This window comes from Notamacropus eugenii, chromosome 1, assembly GCF_028372415.1.
Source record: "Notamacropus eugenii isolate mMacEug1 chromosome 1, mMacEug1.pri_v2, whole genome shotgun sequence".
Taxonomy (NCBI): domain Eukaryota; kingdom Metazoa; phylum Chordata; class Mammalia; order Diprotodontia; family Macropodidae; genus Notamacropus; species Notamacropus eugenii.
The window spans coordinates 216,220,076-216,239,283 of NC_092872.1; the positions used below are offsets into that span (position 1 = coordinate 216,220,076).

Consider the following 19,208-nt stretch of genomic DNA (forward strand, 5'->3'; position numbering starts at 1 on the left):
ACATTGAGGATTAGTGAGTTCAGAGACTGGGACAGCATGGCTTAGTGAATGGGGCACTGGACCTGGAGTCAGGAGGGATTAGGACCTCATTTCTTGTTTTGTTGATTGTTCAAACTTTGAAAAATGATGAAGAATGTTAATAATGAAGATTAAATTTAATAGTGTATTGTGCATGCATTTTTTTTATTCGAAGAGCTGGTTATTAAACATTTACCATCATAGTACTGAATGCAGTTGCTCAGAACTACAGTGATGTCTGGAATATCTATGGAACAGCTCCAGTGGAGGCCTTCCCATTGAGTCCTTGTTCTGAGTAAAGGCTTTGCTGGTGTATGTGTACTGGCCCACATTGCTGCTGTAGGGCTATGAGGAGGAGAGAGACACATGCTGCTACATATGTAGGAGAAGTATACTTCTCTCCCCCTGACTTCACCATCTCAGAGGCAAGTGGGAGAGAGAGCCATTGATTGAAAATCTGCAGCACAGTATCTAGCACACAGTAGGCACTAAACACATCAATCAATAAACATTTATTGAGTACCTACTATGTGCCAGGCACTGTGCTGAGAGCTTGTTGGATTGGATTTATATAGGCAAGTTGCTAGAATAGTTGAGAATATGATGGATTGTGACCATGGGGTACTATAAACATTAGAACATGGAAGAAGAATCACTGGTTTTGATGAGTGAGTGTGCCTTCCCGTATGAGAGGAGCCAGTGAATGAAGGAATGTGAGGAGATGTTGGGTACCAGGGAAGCACTACGGTTGCTTGTGTTGGATCACTTTTCCTTCTGTGTGGTGAGATAAGAGATGTGTGAAGATGTTTCATATCTAAGATCTGGAGCTTGTTTGCCAGTATTCCTCATGAAGCAGGCAGCTTGGAACAGTGGGGGAAAAGTAGATTTAGAGTCCAAGGACCTGACTTCAAATCCAGACTCTGCTGTCTATATGATCTTGGGCAATTCACTCTTCCTTTCTGGGCATTGGCTTCTTTATTTATCAAATGATGGAATTGGACCCAATAACCTCTAAAATTCCTGCCAACTTTTCATCTATGTTCCTATGACAAGCAGTGATGAGAACTACATGGTAATATTCAGTCTAGTCCTGGGGATGGTTGAGCTTGTTTCTGTATTCCTACCCTCAAAGAAGAACGTGTGAGCAACCTCACCCATCTAATGACGGGTCTGTGGCCAATGAAAACCCCCAGTCACAAGATGAAGGGGGGGTCTTCTATATCCTGTGATGGCCTCTGGCTAGTCTGTTATGACCAAACCTTAGTCCTCCTGCCTCCTTTCTTCTCTAAGGTGTGTGAAGGCAGGAGTGGAGGTGGAATAGACCAGTGGTTGTAAATTTCCTTTACGGAAGGGAGTGACCCATTCATAGATGACCTTGGGTAATGCCTCCCCCTGCTGATATTGACAGGTGCCCTCAACCACCTCTAATTATGGCTAAATTGCTATAAGATTCTGAGGTTTTAGGATTGATAGGGGAAGTGGCTTCTTATGGCAACCCACAAGCTTAGGTTTTATTTTTAACTTCAAAACAACCTGAAGATTTTTTCCCCCAAGGACACAGTGTATCTAGAAAGAAAATCAGTTAGGGAAAAAAATGCAGTGTTGCTGGGAGGGGCAGAGGAGTCCATTTTAACCTGCTGCTGGTTCAAGGTCTAGGTCATAGGTTCTTAACCGGGGGGCTGTGAACTTTTTAAAAATTATTTGATAGCTGTATTTCAGCAGAGATTTCAGGGAAAGAGTCTTCCACATTCTCTGCTGGTGTAATTATGTCATTCTATAAAAGCAAAATTGGTAATCCTTTGTCTTTGTAATCCTCTGTGTTTTATTTTGTGCATTTAAAAGCCTTATTCTGAGAAGATTGCCAAAGATTTTTCCAGATAGTGCCAAAGGGGGTCCATGATACAAAATGGGTTTAGAATTCTTAGTCTGGACTCACTGTAGGGACTCCAAGTAATTATAATGTTTAACAATAGATAAAATTTATATAGCCCTTACTATGTGCTAAACACTTTACAAATATTATCTCATTTAATCCCCATGACAACCCTGGGAGGCAAGCGCTATTATTATCCTCATTTTACAGAGGAGGAGGAGAAAAAGGCTTAGTCATAGGAAACTCAAGTTCAATTTCTATTTCTAGACAGGAAATTTGCCCACAAAAGTGATGTAGAGGGAAACATAAATGTGGAGAACTTCAGGTAGATCCAAGTTACTGCATTTCTCCTATCTAAACCAAGGTCTTGGCAAAGATTTGATCCATGCAATGTAAAAAAGGAATCAAAAGGCAGTGTACTGAAAGGTTCAGATCAAAAGCATTTGTTCAGCAAAGGTCAAGGAACCAAGGTCAAGGACACCAGTCAGAGGAGGGTCTGGAAAATAGCAGTAGCAGAGGATTTCTGGGAGTTATCTGTTCCTCAGTTCTTCATCATCCTGTCCATCCATAGTGGGTGAGCCTCAGGCTAGGTCTTATACTTTTTCCTCTGAGTTAAGGGAGGTTTATCAAATACCATATAGGATAGGATTGAAAGATCTTTTTAGGAAAAGGGAAGAAAAATAACTAGTTTCTAAAGTAAGCTGACTTCCTTGTACCTGATGGTGAACCTGTCATAAGAAATCCCATAGGCTTTGGGTTCCTCTCCCATCTTTTATTCAATGTCCATTTCTTTCTGTACCCAAAAAAATAAGATCAGAGGTTTAAAGCTATAAAGGGTCTTATAGACCATATGGTTGAACCTCCTCATTTTATAGATGAGGAAACGGAAGCCCAGAGTTCAAGTGACTTACCTAGGCTCACATAGCTAGTATGTGTATGTTCATCCTTCGTTGCCAAAGAAGACCATGCCATTAGAGAAATAATGACATTACTTCCACTAGACTTTGTTTTGAGTGAGGGAGGGCTATGCAGGTCACCAGCCTCACTTCTCCTCCAGAACCATCTGAATCCAGTGACCAGATATTCATCAGGATGACTGGAGATGACCCAGGATGAGGCAATTGGGGTTAAGTGACTTGCCTAAGGTCATACAGCTAGTGAGTATCAAGTGTCTGAGGTGAGATTTGAACTCAGGTCCTCCTGATTCCTGCACTGGTGCTCTATCCACTGTACCACTTAGCTGCCCCACATAGCTAGTAAGTGGCAGAGTGAAGATACAGCTTGGGCCTCTGCCTTCTACCTTCTAATCCCATGCTTTTACAACTGCACCAAAATATGACAAGGTAGTTTTATTTGTCTGTTTTCCATTGCAAGAAGTTTTGTATGTAACTTCTCAAGGACTGGACCTGTTGGTGAGACAGCTGCAGTTTGCCTATATACTGGTATACACATCCTTTGTCTCCTTGTGGTTCTGTAGCAGACAATCGGAAAAAGCAGCAGGTCCCTCATCGGGAGAGGAAGAGACATGATTTTTCCCTTTTCAAGCTTTCAGACTCTGAAATGAAAGTGAAGGTCTCCCCACAGCTTCTGTTGGCAACACATCGATTTATGGCCACAGGTATGTCTGTCTGTCTGGAGCCCTGGGTCCCTCTGAGTCTTTTATTGCTCTTCCCAGTTTTTCCTCCACCTCTCTAACATAATTTTCAAAATTTTCTGAGCTCTTTTTGAGCTTTTGCCAGGTCTGATCCCATTTAGTGGGCTGGGATCCAGAAGTCCTGACTTCCGTGTCTTTCCCTGATGGTGAGCACCACTCTTCCTCATCAGAAAGGAGGGGAGGAGAAACCTGTTCACCAAGAAAGTAACCCTCTATAGTCTTGTTTTTTTTTCCCTTTTCTGGGCATTTTCCCAGCCAGTGACTTGACCTCTGAATATTCTCCTCACACCCACCTCGCCTCCTGATCCTCCAAGCCAGTGCTTGGTGTCTGAGATTCAAATGCTGCTTCCCAGCCTCAGGGCTTGGGGTGGGGACAGGGCTGCTATTCAGTGTGAGATCAAGTTCAACTGCCCGGGTGGGGGCAGGGCTGCTATTCAGTGTGAGTTTAAGTTCAGGTGCTCAGGTGGGGGCAGGGCTGCCTCACAGGCTCAGTTCCCTCAGGGGGTTTATGCAGAGAGCTTCAACAATGGATCCAAGCTCCTGCCTGCTTGGGGAGCCCTGGTCTGGTCCTGCCTCCGCTGTTGCCTCCCGAGGGGGCCTGAGTTATGGGGGCACCCCACTCCCCTCTCAACCTGCCAAAGAGACCTTCTCACCGACCCCCGTCACCTGTGGGTGGAGGGACCCGTGCAGCCACTGGAGATTCCGTCCCTGAAGCCTGCTCGGATCTGCTCCTCTCGGTTCCGCTGCGGCAGGGCTGTGCTCGGCTCCCAGTCCGCGGTGCCCAGTCCGCAGCGCAAAGGACCTTTTGCGAGAGGTTTGCAGGTCCCTCTGGAACAGAAATCTCCTTTGCTCCACTGTTCTGTGGCCTCTGCTGCTCCAGAATTCGCTGTGGGTTCCTTTTTACAGATGTTCTATGGGTTGTAGGTTCGGAGCTATGTGTATGTGCATCTTTCTACTCTGCCATCTTGGCTCCGCCCCCCCCGAGTCTTCTACATCAAAGGCAGTTTTGAGCCACTGTTATTGGCAGAAAGGGGCTGCCAGGTCTAATAGTAATATGTGCTCCTTGGTCAACCACGTAACTTATGCTGAAGTCCTTTTGAGGGGTAGTATGGTTTGGTGGTTTGAGCTGCTGGACTCAAGTCAAGATGCTTGGTCTGTAATTATGCTTCAGATACTTACTAGACACTGAATGATGGGTCAGTCACGTAACTAAACTCTCAGAATCCTAGTTTTCTTATCTGCAAAATGGGGATAAGAATGCCTGTATTACCAACCTCACAGGGTTTGTAGGAAAATGCTTTATAAACCATGACTATTGCCTGTGCTTTTCCAAGGAAAAGTAAATTTTTCCTATTAAGAGATCAGTCTAGAAGATTCTTCCCCTCTCTCCTCCCCCATAAAATAGCATAGTTGGCAATGGTGGCCATGGTTCCCAGGAAGCTACAGCCTTGGGTAGCTGCTGGAACAGAAAATACTGAAACCATAACTAGGGTGTGGTGACTGGAACTTTGACCAAGGGCACCAAATTTAAAAGGTTCTGAGAACGCTTGTAGCCCTTCCACAGCATTTGGAATAACAGTTGTACACCTAGGTAGTAATAATAATTGATGATGATGATGATGATGATGATGATGATGGCTAGAATTTATATAATGGTTTAAGATTTGTAAGCTCTTTACACATATTATCTAATTTTATTCTTACAGCAGCCTTGGGAGGTGGGTGTTATTATTATCCCCATTTTACAAATGAGGAAACTAAGACTGAGAGAGATTAACTGACTTGGCTAGGGTCACACAACTAGTGAATGCTTGAGACCCCATTTGAACTCAGGTCTTCCTGATCTCATGCTAAGAGATGGATTCCAGGGGGTCTTTTGATGGTGACACTCATTTTTTTGCTAGGCTGACTATTTCTTCTGTAGTCGTAACCTGGGGACCTGTATTTCCAGCTAGTTATACATCCAAAAATGAATGTCTAGGGGAGCCTGCACATTCATATCAGTTGAGGGTCCAGTGCTCCTGTGGCTGGCCTGTCAAGGGGAACCAAAGAAACAGGACTGTGCAGTCCATACCCGCTGCTGCTGAAATTGATAGACTGACTCCTTCTAGGATGGGCCAAATGGGATGTCTCTGCCCTGCTTGTGCTGAATTCAGCCCAGCTTCCTTTCTTCCAGAAGTGGAACCCTTTAAGGCTCTGTACCTTTCTGAGAAGATCCTGCTTCGACTCCTGAAACATCCTAATGTGATCCAAGAACTGAAATTTGATGAGAGGAACAAGAAAGCACCCGAGCACTACCTCTACCAACGCAACCGGCCCGTGGACTATTTTGTCCTTCTTTTGCAGGTGAGTAGGCTGAGCATGGAGAGGAACCCTGCCCCTACTCCTGTGGAGTCATTGGCGCATGGGGGACGGGGTTGAGGAGAGAGGCCTTCGGGCTCAGCAGCAGTGACTGTATCTTACTTGGGCAGAATTTAATTCAATTAAGCCAATATTTGGTTTTTAATGTTATTTTTAAAAAAATTTGTTTTTAGGTTACATTTTCACTGTCCAAACATATCCCTTTCCCTTTTAGCAAAGAGAAAAGAAAGAGAGAGAGAGAAGGTAGTTCAGCAGAAGTAGCCAGCACTTTCCCCACGCCTGACAATTGTTGAAGAAAAAATTAATACTGTATTTTGTGTCTAGGCACCTGTCTGCTAGAAACAATTTTAAGATTATTATAATTCTAAGTCATTTCTGACATGCGCACACAGAAAGAGAGGGAGATTCAAAATAGCAACATTTTTCCATGTCCTCAGAGACATTTCTGCTCCAAGACAATTTTGAGGTAACATTTATAGAATCTTAAACAAAGAGAAAGGTGATAATTTGTTAACATGTAATAACATTCCAGAATAGCCATCACTCAATTCTTTCCTGGATCCCTTCCCCTTAAGAGTTCTTTCCTATGATCGATATCTTAGCCTAGATTTTCAGAAGAAAAGATACTTTCTCCAGTAGAGTCCTGGCACCAATCACGAGGGACAATCTCATCTAGACAAGAAAAGGTTGATTGTCACCCTTATGCCATTTCATAGGAAAAGACTAGAGGCTTTGTTCTCCTCATTTTTCCAAGGGAAAAGTCTGGAAAAGACTGGAGAAATATTATTTCATAATATTTTCAGTTTTATAATTATATTTTTAAAAACACATGACCACATAGTGTATGGAATATCCTATACCGATAGTCTCCCATTTCTGCAACAATAACAAAATGGAGGAGGTTCGTAGATTCACAGATTTAGAGCTGGAAGGTCAGAGGCCATGTAGTCCAACCCCCTCATTCACTCCTCCCTCCTCTGGGGCTAAGCATGATCATAATAGTTACAAAGACCTCTTTTTATTCTTTTCTTTTCTCTGTTTACCCAGCTTCTCTGAAGTCTTTATATTCATCATTTCTTATAGGACAGTAATATTCTATTTCATGAATATTTCACCATTTGGTTTTACTGTTTCCCAATTGATGAGATCCACCTGTTTCTAGTTTTGGGGATACTACCAAAAAATTCTTGCAATTCTTTCATACTTATCAGAGCATCCTCTGAGAGTATCTTTATTCTCTGTTCCGATGGTATAGAGCTAGAGAACATAGGCCTTACCTGAGCTAAGTTCTGTTGGACAGTAGTAGACTCACAGTCAGGCCAATAGAGAATGTTACAAGGCACTCCCTCACATCCAACAATATCTCCCTACTAGTCTTGTCACTGTACTTAAAATGACCATATTAGTCATGCCATTGGATGAAAGGATTGGAGACCACTGTGAGAGTTTAGTGGTTTTCTTAGAGAAATAACACCGTGTTGTAATACGCTATTAAGTGGATTCGATTTTCAGATGACCCAGCCAGTCACCTAGCAAGGCACTGAGGGAATGGAATTCAAGATAAGGTGTAGTAGGGAAGACCACCAGATGGTAATCAGGAGGCCTGGTTTCTAGCCATGGGCTGTGCTACTAGTAACCAGCTGGTTGGTGCAATGGATAGAGCACTGAACTTGGAGTTAGGAAGTCCAGAGTTCAAATCTAGCCTCAGGCACTTACCTGCTGTATGATCTTGGGCAAGTCATTTAATCTGTCTGCCTCAGTTTCCTCATCTGTAAAATGAGGATAACAATAGTGCCCATAACCTAGGGTTGTTGTAAGAATAAAATGAAATGATTTTTGTAAAATGCTTTGCAAACCTTAAAGCACTTTATAAATGTTACCATGACTGTTGCTACTAACTAACTAACCTTGTGTCAGTCACTCATACTTCCCAGACTTCTGCATCATTATCTGTACAAAAAAAAGAAGTTGAAGTAGATGATCAATACTCTGTGCTTGTATCAGTCCAGAGCTTGGGGCGAAAATGACTCAGCATCAGTCCTGGGCGATGGATACAATCTCTCTACAAGGGTGGTCCCATTGAGTGGGGCTAAAAGTATGTACGAGTAGAGCCAAGGATGGTATAGTTCTTCCTATGATAGCCAAAATTGTATCAATGTCCACCACTCTCATGATCGCTCAAGGTCCTGATATAGATAGATAGATGGAAGGACAAATAGATGATACACAGGCAGACAAATAGATAAAAGATAGACAGATGGACAGATAGATGATAGACAGACATGGGCAGATAAATGACAGAGATAGATAGATGTACAGACACATGTACCTACTATGCATCATGTACTAGCTAAGCAGCATTGGGGACATAAAAACAAGCCAACAAGACTTCCTAGCTTCAAGGAGATTGCATTCATGTGGGAGAGGACAGGATTCCTTGTATCGTAACTGGGTGCTCAGAGACATAGCATACAGGTTTAAGAGGTCACTCATTCAATATTTATTCAATATTCCAAGCACTGTGCTTGATGTTGGAGACTCAAGGGTAGATACAGCACAGTCCCTGATCTCCAGTAGCTCATGGTGTAAAGAAGGGAAAGATTTATATACAAATAACCATGATGAAAGGGAGAATGAGGTAAATGCAGAGGAGATGACCAGGTAGAGCATAGTAAGAAATCTGAGGAGTGAGAAACCATGTTCACCACTGTGGTGAATGGGTGGGGTGCAGGGCTAGGGAAGAGTTCATGGATGAGATGGCCCTTGAGGAGATATTTTGACAGAGTTTGGGGGAGACAATGTGGGCATGGAAGGCAGACTGATCCAAGACACAGAAGGAAAGGGACAAGATAGGAAAGGAGGATGGTGAGTAGTTCAGTTTGACTGAAACACAGAGTCTGCAAAGGGTATTTGTAGGAGATAGGACTCAATAACCATATCATGGGGGGCATTGAATGTTGGGATTGGGGGTGTGTTCTTTATTTGCCAACCTAATAGAAACTTTGAAGGTTTCATAATCAGATATATGTAGGGTAGTAAGTAGTTGGGGAGGAGTAGTTTGGTTTGGAAAATTAGAGGGATGGTGAGTGGAGCCATAGGAGGCTAGTGACCCATCCTTTCCAGTAGCTGTGGAAATATCATTTGGTTATGGTTCCAAAAGATTTGGTTTAAATTCTGGCTTCACCTGACTGAACTTAGGCAAGTGACATAAGCTCTCTGGGTCGCAATTTCCCCATCCATAAAATGAAAAGGCTGAACCAAATCATCTTTCTAAGCTCTACACCAAAAATCCTTGAGACCTTTGGCAGTTCCTCTGCCTTTAAAATAGGAGAGCCCTACTTTAATTTTTAGAAGTATATTATGATAGAATTATTAATTCAATCATCTCTTAAGGATAAGTGGCATAGTAAGTAATCACTCTTGCTTTACGTTGAAATTAGGATATTATAGCATTACATAGGGGCAGCTAGGTGGCACAGTGGATAGAGTGCTATGCCTGGAGTCAGGGAAATTCCTCTTTCTGAGTTCAAATCTTGCCTCTGACACTAGCTGAACGACCCTGAGCAAGTTACTTAACCCTATTTGCTTCAGTTTCCTCATCTGTAGAATGAGCTTAGAGAAGAAAATGGCAAACCACTCCAGTAACTTTGCCAAGAAAACTTAAAGAGTCAGACAAGACTCAAACGACTGAACAGCAACATAGCGTTACAAAGTGTGGATGGATGGATAGATAGACAGACAGACAGACAGACAGACAGACAGACAGACAGATAGATAGATAGATAGATAGATAGATAGATAGATAGATAGGCAATTGTAGTTACCAATAGAGAAGTTATCAGCAACAGCAAACAAGTTGTCCCAGCCCCATCTGTCATCCCTGTGATCATTCCAGAGGTTTGAGTGAATTTCAAAGATCTAGAGGACTCTTTAAGAGATGAGCCTGGAACTGCCCTATTCATCTATAAGTCCAGCAGTGAAGCATCCATCTCAGCATTGCAGTCTCATCATGTGACATGAGTGGTGTCATTATAGTTTGTTTATGTGAGTTTCCTCTTGACTTACTAACCTAAGAATATTATTACTACAGCCTCTCCAGGTACTCACAAGAGCCAAATGTTTGGAGACCTGTAACTAAGTAACCAGGCTCTTTGAGAATTTGTTTGAACTAGACATGAAAAGAAGACATGAATTAGAAAAAGTCTCTTTAAAATTTATTTTAAAAGATTGTTTATTCATAGCAGAAAATATGGTACCAAAAATTAATTCAAATGAAAACTCAATAAAGCATTATTTTTCAAGTGATGTTAAAACTATTCTTTTTTTGACAAACTTCTTAAAAACTTATTTCTTTTAAAATCATAGGTCTGTAAGTCAGGGTCATTCATTCCCTAATTTCCTTACTTGAACTCTCCTTGCCCAGTTCTAGATGAGATTCTAACAGTTCCTAGAATCTGTTGTTGCCCTAATACTCAAGTATATTTTCAGTGTAGTTAAGCTTACTCTTTTTTTTTGGAGGGGGAAAGATCTTCATCTCTAATTTTATTAGGATATGGAAATTCCTTCCAGGCCTGTAGACTGGTAACTGTAACTTAGAGTCCTAGAGAATTGTGAAGGGTACTGAGGTTAAGTGACTTGCCCATGGTTAAACAGCTAGGGTTTGTAAGAGGAAAGACCTGAACCCAGGTTCTCCTCATTCTCAGGGCAGACCTCTAGCCATTACTCCACACTGCCTCTCTAGGTAGTATTATTGTTATTAATACCAAGCATTATTGTTGTTACCAAGCAACATGATGACAATGGATTTTTCAAATGTAACCAAAAATGAATTACCTCCAGATGGAGTCCATGAAACAATTATGATCTGAGAGTGGAATTAAAAGGCCTTTCATCACTATTCATTACATGAACTCAGTCCACAATATGTTGACAAAGAAGCGTCCAAAAATGGTGACTCATGCATATTTTCTTGTTGAAATAAATGGGTTTTATGATGGCAATCAGGGGCCCAAATCATTGCCATAAGAAATTACAGAAGGATTGCCTTTAAGGACCCCAGACTTAATGATCCATGCAGATCGTGCAAGAAAATGGTGGAGACCGTGCATATAACTGCTGGCTACAAAATTTTAACACCTATGGAATACTTAGCCAGACATGGCCTGATGTGGTTTGAATTATACCACATCAGGAGCCTGCTATCTTTTACGGACAGATAGACAATAAGTCTATGTCACTAAAATATCCTGGAGAACTCAACCAATAAACTATATTGAAACCAGACCATGATCGCAGGCTGAACTGTTGCCCACATTCTCCTGGATATAGCATTTATGCATTAAAAAATTGAATATAGCATTTTAATAAATAACACCATCCCAAATACTCATACTCTTCAAGCTTTATGGAATAAAATATTTTCAAATTATACAGACTTGACTGAGAAGGTAAACGCCACGTGGGATAGGATGAGGTCCACATCATCCCCTGAGTCTTATCTGCTGTTGGAGGTGTACCAAGGAGATTTTCAGTGAGCCTCCAGAGGTTGAGCTTACATTCTGATCATTTTATCCAACTACAGAAAGCAAGTTTTTAATATGCCTATATGCCATAGTCTGTGGAACATGGAACATAAAGGAATAGTAGTAAAATAGAGACTTGTACTACAACAGTTTCTATCCAAACGCTTTTGTAAAAGGTGAGAAGAATATGATCACATCAACAAGAATGAGAATTGCCATGATATAGTATATCATCATTCCGTTATGATCACTCTCCATCCCAGAACTACAATCTTCCTCTTAAATCCCCTTTTAGCTACTCTTTCCATCGGTCTTTTTGGTCAGAAAGTCTCTTCTCTTCTCCGCTGAAGAGATGTATTCCAAATTTCTCCAATTCTTTAAAGGGCCATAAAATATCATCTATACATAATAAGAACCTGGAGTCAGGAAGACCTGACTTGAAATCCAGCCTCAGACACTTGCTAGTTATGTGACCCTGGTCATGTCATTAAATGTCTATTTGCCTTGGTCTTCTGGAGAAGGAAATGGCAAATCGCTCCACTATCTTTGCCAAGGAAACGAAATTAATAGTATGGTCCATGAGGTCATGAAGAACTGGACTCAACTTAATGACTGAGCAATGATAATGTATAATAAGAAGGGGAGAAAGGGAATAAGCATATATAGATTGCCTACTATATGCCAGGTACTGGGCTAAATGTCTTACAGATATTAACCATTTCATAAATAAATGAGCTAATAAGAAATCTGTCAGTTTTCAAATGAAACAAAATCCACCACAGACTGAGCCAGACTGAGACAAGATTCCAGGATTGTATGCAGCTCCTCTGTGCCAAAATAACACATAGACACAAATCTCTGGTGCTGCCTTAGTGATAAGCTGGCTGCAGGTAGCATGTAATATGCAGGATGTCCCAAAAGTCTTAGTGCAATTTTAATCTGGGTTAACAATTAATAACATAGAAGTATAAATGTTTCAGAGCTACAAAAAACAATTGAAAAGTTAATTATTCAATTTTTAATTATTATCGTGTTTGTATTAAAAATTCAACATAACCAGAGTCTTGTGCTATGCATCACTTCATAAAAGCTTTTGTTAGATGAGACAATTCAAAGAATGAGTTTTTGATGCACACTGGAAAGTTTTGATGTGACCTTGCTAGAAAAGGTCTGATGGAATTGTTAGGTGACTGAAGGGGCCAAGCAAGAGACCCTTTTCTACCAAACCACTGACCTGAAAAAGTGTTATTCAGAAACTGTCACACACATAATGACAAGTTGCACTGTCATGTGAAAATTAAAATTTAAAATGTATCATTCAATATTCATAAACATAGATAAGTATAAAAGATACTTAAATACAAAGTAAATTCTCAAATGGCATTTTTTGTAAATTTGTAGCATTTGTATTTCTGAAATTACCAAAAATTAAAACTACCCTAAGATTTTGGGGATGCCGTGTATAACTCACTGTGATTCAATGGGACAACATACTCGGACCTAGGCAATTTGGAATGCTGTACTGCTGTACACAAGATTAAATACTTGGCATGGTGGATAGGGTGCATTTGGAGTAAGGAAGGCTTGGGTTTGAATTCTGCCTCAGACACTTACTGTTTGACTTTAAGTAAATCATTCAACCTCTCTGATCCTTAATTATCACATCTGTAAAATGGAGCTCATAACAGCACCTACCTCACAGGCTTTCTATAATGATCATATAAGGTAATATATGTTAAGCACTTTGGAAACCTTAAACTATGATATAAAATCAGCTGTTACAACTATTATTCTCATCATCATGATGTATGATAATTACCTATATTATATGTCTTTTACCCTTCTTATACTGTAAGCTTGAGGACACCAGGTACTGTCCTTTATCTCAATTTTGCATATCCCTCCAGCACCTTGTACAGTAGTCTGGCAACTGCCTTGAACTCAGGCTCTGCTTGTAGTGAGCACCTGGTCAATATTGGTCTATTTGAATTCACACCTATGCAAAAAACATTAAATCTGCTTAATATAAGTGGTCAGCTGCTACTTCTGCATCTAGTAACTTGTCTAGGCTGCTACCAACAAGATAGAAGCAATGTCCTTTCTTCTTTCCCTAGGGTAAAGTAGAAGTGGAGGTTGGTAAAGAAGGTCTTCGCTTTGAAAATGGAGCCTTCACTTATTATGGTGTACCGGCTATCATGACCACCGTGTGCTCAGGTACCTCAATTACCCCCACCACAGTCCGTTCAGCATAAAAGTGTCTGAAGCCCGTGATGACCTCGGGGTTTGACTCGAGTTTATCCCATCTTCTTCCCTGTCCCTGCGCCCTCTCCCCAAATCATCTGTATGTATTCTCAATTTTTGTGGCCTTAGGCGGGGCTAGGGTTGATAGAGAAGTAGGATTCAATAGCACAATGTGTTTTCTAAGTTACCAGTGACTACATTTCACGCTTCTTTCCTCAGACAATGACGTGCGGAAAGTTGGAAGTCTGGCTGGATCCTCTGTCTTTTGTATGTATCTCTTGCTTGCTCTCCTCACATATGGCCATGTGCACCTGCCTCAGATACATTGCACGTGGGATATGGACTGAGCAGTTCAGGTCCCAAGCTTGGAATGAACATAAGTTGTCTTATCCTTTTGTGGCTGGCAGCTCTTGCTTATTTTCTTTGTGACTAAAATGCTCCCTGCGTATCTACATACCACTGAAATACTGAAGGGTAGGATTCTCATTATTTATTTTCAAGTACCAAAGACTCAGGTTATGTTCGTGTTGCTTAAATAAAAAAAAGGCTAAAATTTTCCTTTTTGTACTAGATGGGGATATGGATGGTTGGTGTAGTGAAAAGAGTATTGGAGTCCAAAAACCTGGGCCTGAATTAATTTCTCTTGGCCTCAGTTTCCTCATCTGTAAAATGAGAAGGTTTGACTAGATGACTTATAAAATCTCTTCTACCTCTAAATCTGTGATGCCTCATAAATAAGGCTTTTACCTAAAGAGCACTAGCCACCATTATCAGGTTTATTGATCTCGGTTCTTGATAAGAACTAGTGAGGGTACTCTGAGAAAGTCACTGTTGAATTGGTATGGCTTTGCTTCTCAGTGAAAGCTGCTTAAGTAGTGATGTGCCATCACCTGGGCAACGCTGATATGAGGCTGATTGGCGCTAAACTGCAGATAACAGGGTGGCTGCTTGTCTTCTCTCTGTACCGTTGGCCTGCTTTCTTCCTTTTCGTTCTTATACTTGGACACAGGTGCATGGATGTGGCCTGTGTGATCCAGGAGGTATTTTTCTCTCATGTGCTCTTGGGTTCCCTGATCTAAATTTTGTGTTACTTTAGGCCAGTGACCATCATTGTAGCCATTTATATATCCAGGGAAGACATTTTCTTCCTTTCTTTTCCTTTGTTTCTTTTTTTTAACATTAGGAAAAAAAAGAATAGTACTTTGTTTTATCAAAGGATCCCAAAGCACTTGACTATCATATTTCCTGGTGAGTGTGTTCCTCTGTGTGTTTACATTGCTATGAATTACAATGCTATTGCTTTACTATTAATAACTAGGGTATTGTAACCTACTCCGTAGGGAGAAATTGAAAAAGTGATCTGTCTGAAATCATACAGAAAGTCAAGATCCCATCCAGAACTAGAGCCCAACACAGGGCTCTAACTCGTTAATACTGCATCAGGGAGATTCAGAATTTATGTCCCTTACTCTGCATCAGGAAACTGATTTTTCACAGAATCGTTTACTATATAATTTTACTTCACAGTCATAACAGAAATGGAAAGGAAAGTGAATTTCCCACAGGTTCACCCTGAGCTCATGGCAGAGTAGTAGATGTAGGAGATACTTAAAGTGAGGACCGAACACTTCAGTCTTGCTTAATTTGGTAGGTGAGGGTCATAAAACTTAAGTATGTTGGGGAAGTCTCCAGCTGAGAAAAATGGAATCATTAAGTAGGAACACAGTGAAAGCTATGATGCCATCTAGGTGAGGTCATGTTCCAGTGGGAGCTGCACCATAGGTACTTCCAGTCCTCTATGAGTGGAATGGTTGACACCTTGCTCTTATTAATGTAGTTGTAATGGGGGGTAAATGCTCAGGGAGACTGCAGTCAGGAAGAGATGAGAAAAACTTTGTTCCCCTACGGTGAGCACCAGAGCTCATTTCCCCTTGAAGACCTGTGGAATTTAAGGAAGAGTGACCTTTCAAAATCTAATGAGCTATAAAAGAGGTCTTCCCAAAACTGTTATGATCCCAAAATTCCTGAGTAGGTAGGAGCAATCAGAGACAAGTACAGAATTCCTCTCTTCCCTTCAACCCAGACTACTTTCATTCTCTCAAAAACTAATGAGAAAAGATATAATGGTTCTAGTTTCTTCCTTTCCTCTGTCATGTTTTTAAAAGTTTTGTCCTGTTTTAAAAGTATTGTCCCACTTACTTAGTGAGAAAGAAGAATATTTGTGCCTGACTTGTATGGTACCTTCTGAGCCTGTCACATTGGTCTGATCAGCCACAGTTAGATACTTTGTACGGGGTGACCCTGGTATCGACATCGTGTGGCGTTTTGGTCATCTTCCAACAGCAATGATGAGTGAGGCAAGAACATATCTTCAATACTATCTGACCGGATGAAAGATTCTGTCACTGTTGAAGTCACTGTTGTGTTAGCATGACAGATTACTTTGCTTTTTCTCAGTGAAATCCTAGCAAGTAGCAATGCACCATTGATTTGAGTAAATGCATAACCCATCAAAACAAAACCCCAAACTCTATATAATCCTTTAGGGGGAAAAAACCTATAGGCCACTGAAGATGAAGAATATATTCTCTATCACCACCCTGTGAATAAAATGTTTACACACCTACTCATGGGGAGGTTGCTTAGAAGGAAGCATCTACTGAAAATCTGACCCATCAAAGCCATCTCCCTTCACAAGCCAAGCTGTGAACCAAATGGGAGAGGCTTTGGTTGGACCTTAGTGAAGACTGAACTGGGAGATGAGCCCTTAATTTGCCTGGTTTCCTGTATTATGATTTATGGCTAGACTGAAATCATACCAGCCAATGAGGGTTAAGGAGTAAATAGGACAAGGAGGGAGGAGAATTTGCCCCATGGCCATCACACAAAATCAGGCTTGATAAGGAACCTCACTTTTCTTGATAGATGTAGGGCAGGAGACTTTCTAAAAGACACCTCTACCTATGGGAAGCCAGCTTACAGTGCAATGATGAGTTTAATAAGATCATAGATTAGAGCTGAGAGGGATCTTGGAGGCAGGTGAGTCCACTTGTGAAGGGGGCTTCCCCATCTGATACTACTTAGTATCTCAGATGTCATTTACTCTGATGTTAACTGCATCCCTCTTGTCTACTGAAGTTGACTTAATGTTGCTGCAGGTGTGGAAATGAGGGATTTCAATATTAACTTACCTCTGGTTAGTTGCTCTGGCAAATAAAGGTTGTCAGTTTCAATGTATGCTCACCTGGAGGTAATGTCCAATCTACTCCTGGAAAGGTCTCAAGTTCCCCTTACCCTCTTTAATTGTGTGGGAAAGAAGGGAGAAATGAAAACGGGAGAGAAGAGTTGGGGGGCAGTTAGGACAAAGAATACTGCTTGTGCCAGTTGGGAAGTAAATGCATGGAATTAAGGCTGCAACAGAAATGATCCTCCACTCCAACTTCTAGCCTTCATTATTCATTAAATAGCACTATTATCCATGGGGAAGGAACTCCTAGTTCAGATACAAGGAAGGTACACCTACTTAATATATTTCCCACACAAGTTACTACTTGTAGAGCCATGGGTACCAGATGTAACTAGGGCAAGGTGATCAGAGCCCTGCCTGCAATGGGCCAGAATTTAGATGGAGTCACTAGGGATGTTTAGCCCTTCAGAAACTTAGAAACAACTGAGTCTGGCACCAGGTTACCAAGAATTGTTAGTTAAGAACCTGATAGAGAGTAGTTTCCTTCCTCCCAGACCAGGTGACCTAGGTTAGAGCTTTATCAATAGCCAGACTGATGGTGTTCTAGGGTGTCTTCTAACTTAATTGAATTGAGAGTTCATTTGGTGACACTTGCCTGGGGTGTGTTTTGTCTAGCTTGTCTGGGCTACAAAAAGTGTTCATTTATCTCTTTAATGGAACCACCTTCAATAACTGTTTTTTTCTTACAGACTCTAAGAAACGATATGAGCCCCCTCAGTTAGGAAGAGAAGTGAAGCGCTTGTGTGGCAGCTAGAATCCAGTGTCAAGGTGCTAAGGTCTGAGATGCCCCAGAGTTGGGACCTCTGAGAGAATTCTACTCATAAATTTCCTCCATTAGGGCATTATCTTTTTTTATAGTTGGTATTTCCACTTTGATCACCAGGATTATTTACATCATTGAAGACTGCTTATTTGCTGACCTAGAAGCCAAAGGCTTCATTTAAAAATATGGTAATAGCAGACCTACCTCTAACTGTTGGACCCTTGTGGCAATCCCCTCTCCATTTCTCTGTTTGGGGGAACATTGGTTCTAGCTGAGGGTGAGTTATTGGTGAATCCAGAGACAGGCTTACTTCAAAGAGAGTAATGTAATGTTGTGAAGTTCCAGGAACACGACTGTCTTACACTTTTTCCTCTTCCTTTGTTTTTCTCCTTGTGTTTATCTTTCCTTTCTCCTACCCACATCTCCTTGACCACTGCCTCTCTAGTGCCTGTCTCAGTGTCCCGTACCTTCGCCTTCAGCAGAGGGGAATCCTTGGCAGGCTCCCCAGGTAATCGTGCATGGCTGTCTCAGGGGACACTGTGGAACTTAGGGGACTGGAAGGCGCTGGTTGGTCTGCCCTGCCCTGCCCTGCCCTGCCCTGCATGAGAAACTGGTCTGTACCTCTATACCAAGATAGGAAGTGGGTCCAGTGTCTGGATTGAGGACATTCATGGCCACATCATAGAATGCTGCATGCTCATACATGCAGAAGCATAATACTTTTCATATGCATTTCAGAATTTGCCAGTATAATGTAGTCCAGAATTTACCAGTATAATGATGGTGTTCAAAAACTTGACTCTGTGGAGTACATCTGTGAAATATACATACAAAGTCCTAAATAACGTATATTAGGTAACATGGAATAATGTATATGGAGTCAAGAGAAGCCATGTCTAAGACCTGCATCTAACACCTACTAGCCATGTAACTGTGGACAAATCATTCAGCCTCTCAGGCAACGCTCTGTATTCACAGAGCATCTCTTGCCTTGAGTTATGCTCAGAATGAAGCTCCTGACTGTCCCATCCATAAGGATGAAGGAAGTTTACCAGTTCCCTGAACCAATAAAGCCACAGGTTCAGATCAAAAAGAACACAAGAAAAAAACCTTGAAGCAACTTTCCAAATCATTCCATGTCTCCTATAACATAATTAAACATTAATATGCTTATTGCTATTTTGCAAATAAGGTAAACCTGAGACAAATACATGATTTTCAGTAAACCTTTGATTAACCAGAATCCAATTCATCAGAAATTTTAATGGACTGGACTTTGCGGGGTGGGGGGCAGGCAGTGAAGAAACTTTCAGATTCTAGAGTATGCCTGGGGATTACTTAACATTCAGCCCAATCTCTAAATCCTTTGTATCTCCAGAGGTCCTACGATTATAAATATTAACCAGAAGGCTGCTCTGGATTCCCTGAAAGAATCTCACACATTAGCGAAGGAGGTCACGGAATACCATACTTTTTGAAATTAGAAAAGTGAACTCAGAGGTTTTAGAATTTTCATCAGTAAGGACTGA

General features: G+C 41.3%; 1 protein-coding gene across 1 annotated transcript in view; it reads left to right on the forward strand.

The window, feature by feature from the left end:
• CNNM1 (cyclin and CBS domain divalent metal cation transport mediator 1) overlaps positions 1-19,208 on the forward strand; it is a 66,016-nt gene that overhangs the window by 19,832 nt on the left and 26,976 nt on the right. Inside the window, exons 3-6 of the mRNA XM_072627014.1 lie at positions 3,369-3,509; positions 5,722-5,891; positions 13,543-13,642; positions 13,889-13,936. Coding sequence (XP_072483115.1) covers positions 3,369-3,509; positions 5,722-5,891; positions 13,543-13,642; positions 13,889-13,936 — 459 coding nt within the window. The remainder of the gene's footprint in view (positions 1-3,368; positions 3,510-5,721; positions 5,892-13,542; positions 13,643-13,888; positions 13,937-19,208) is intronic.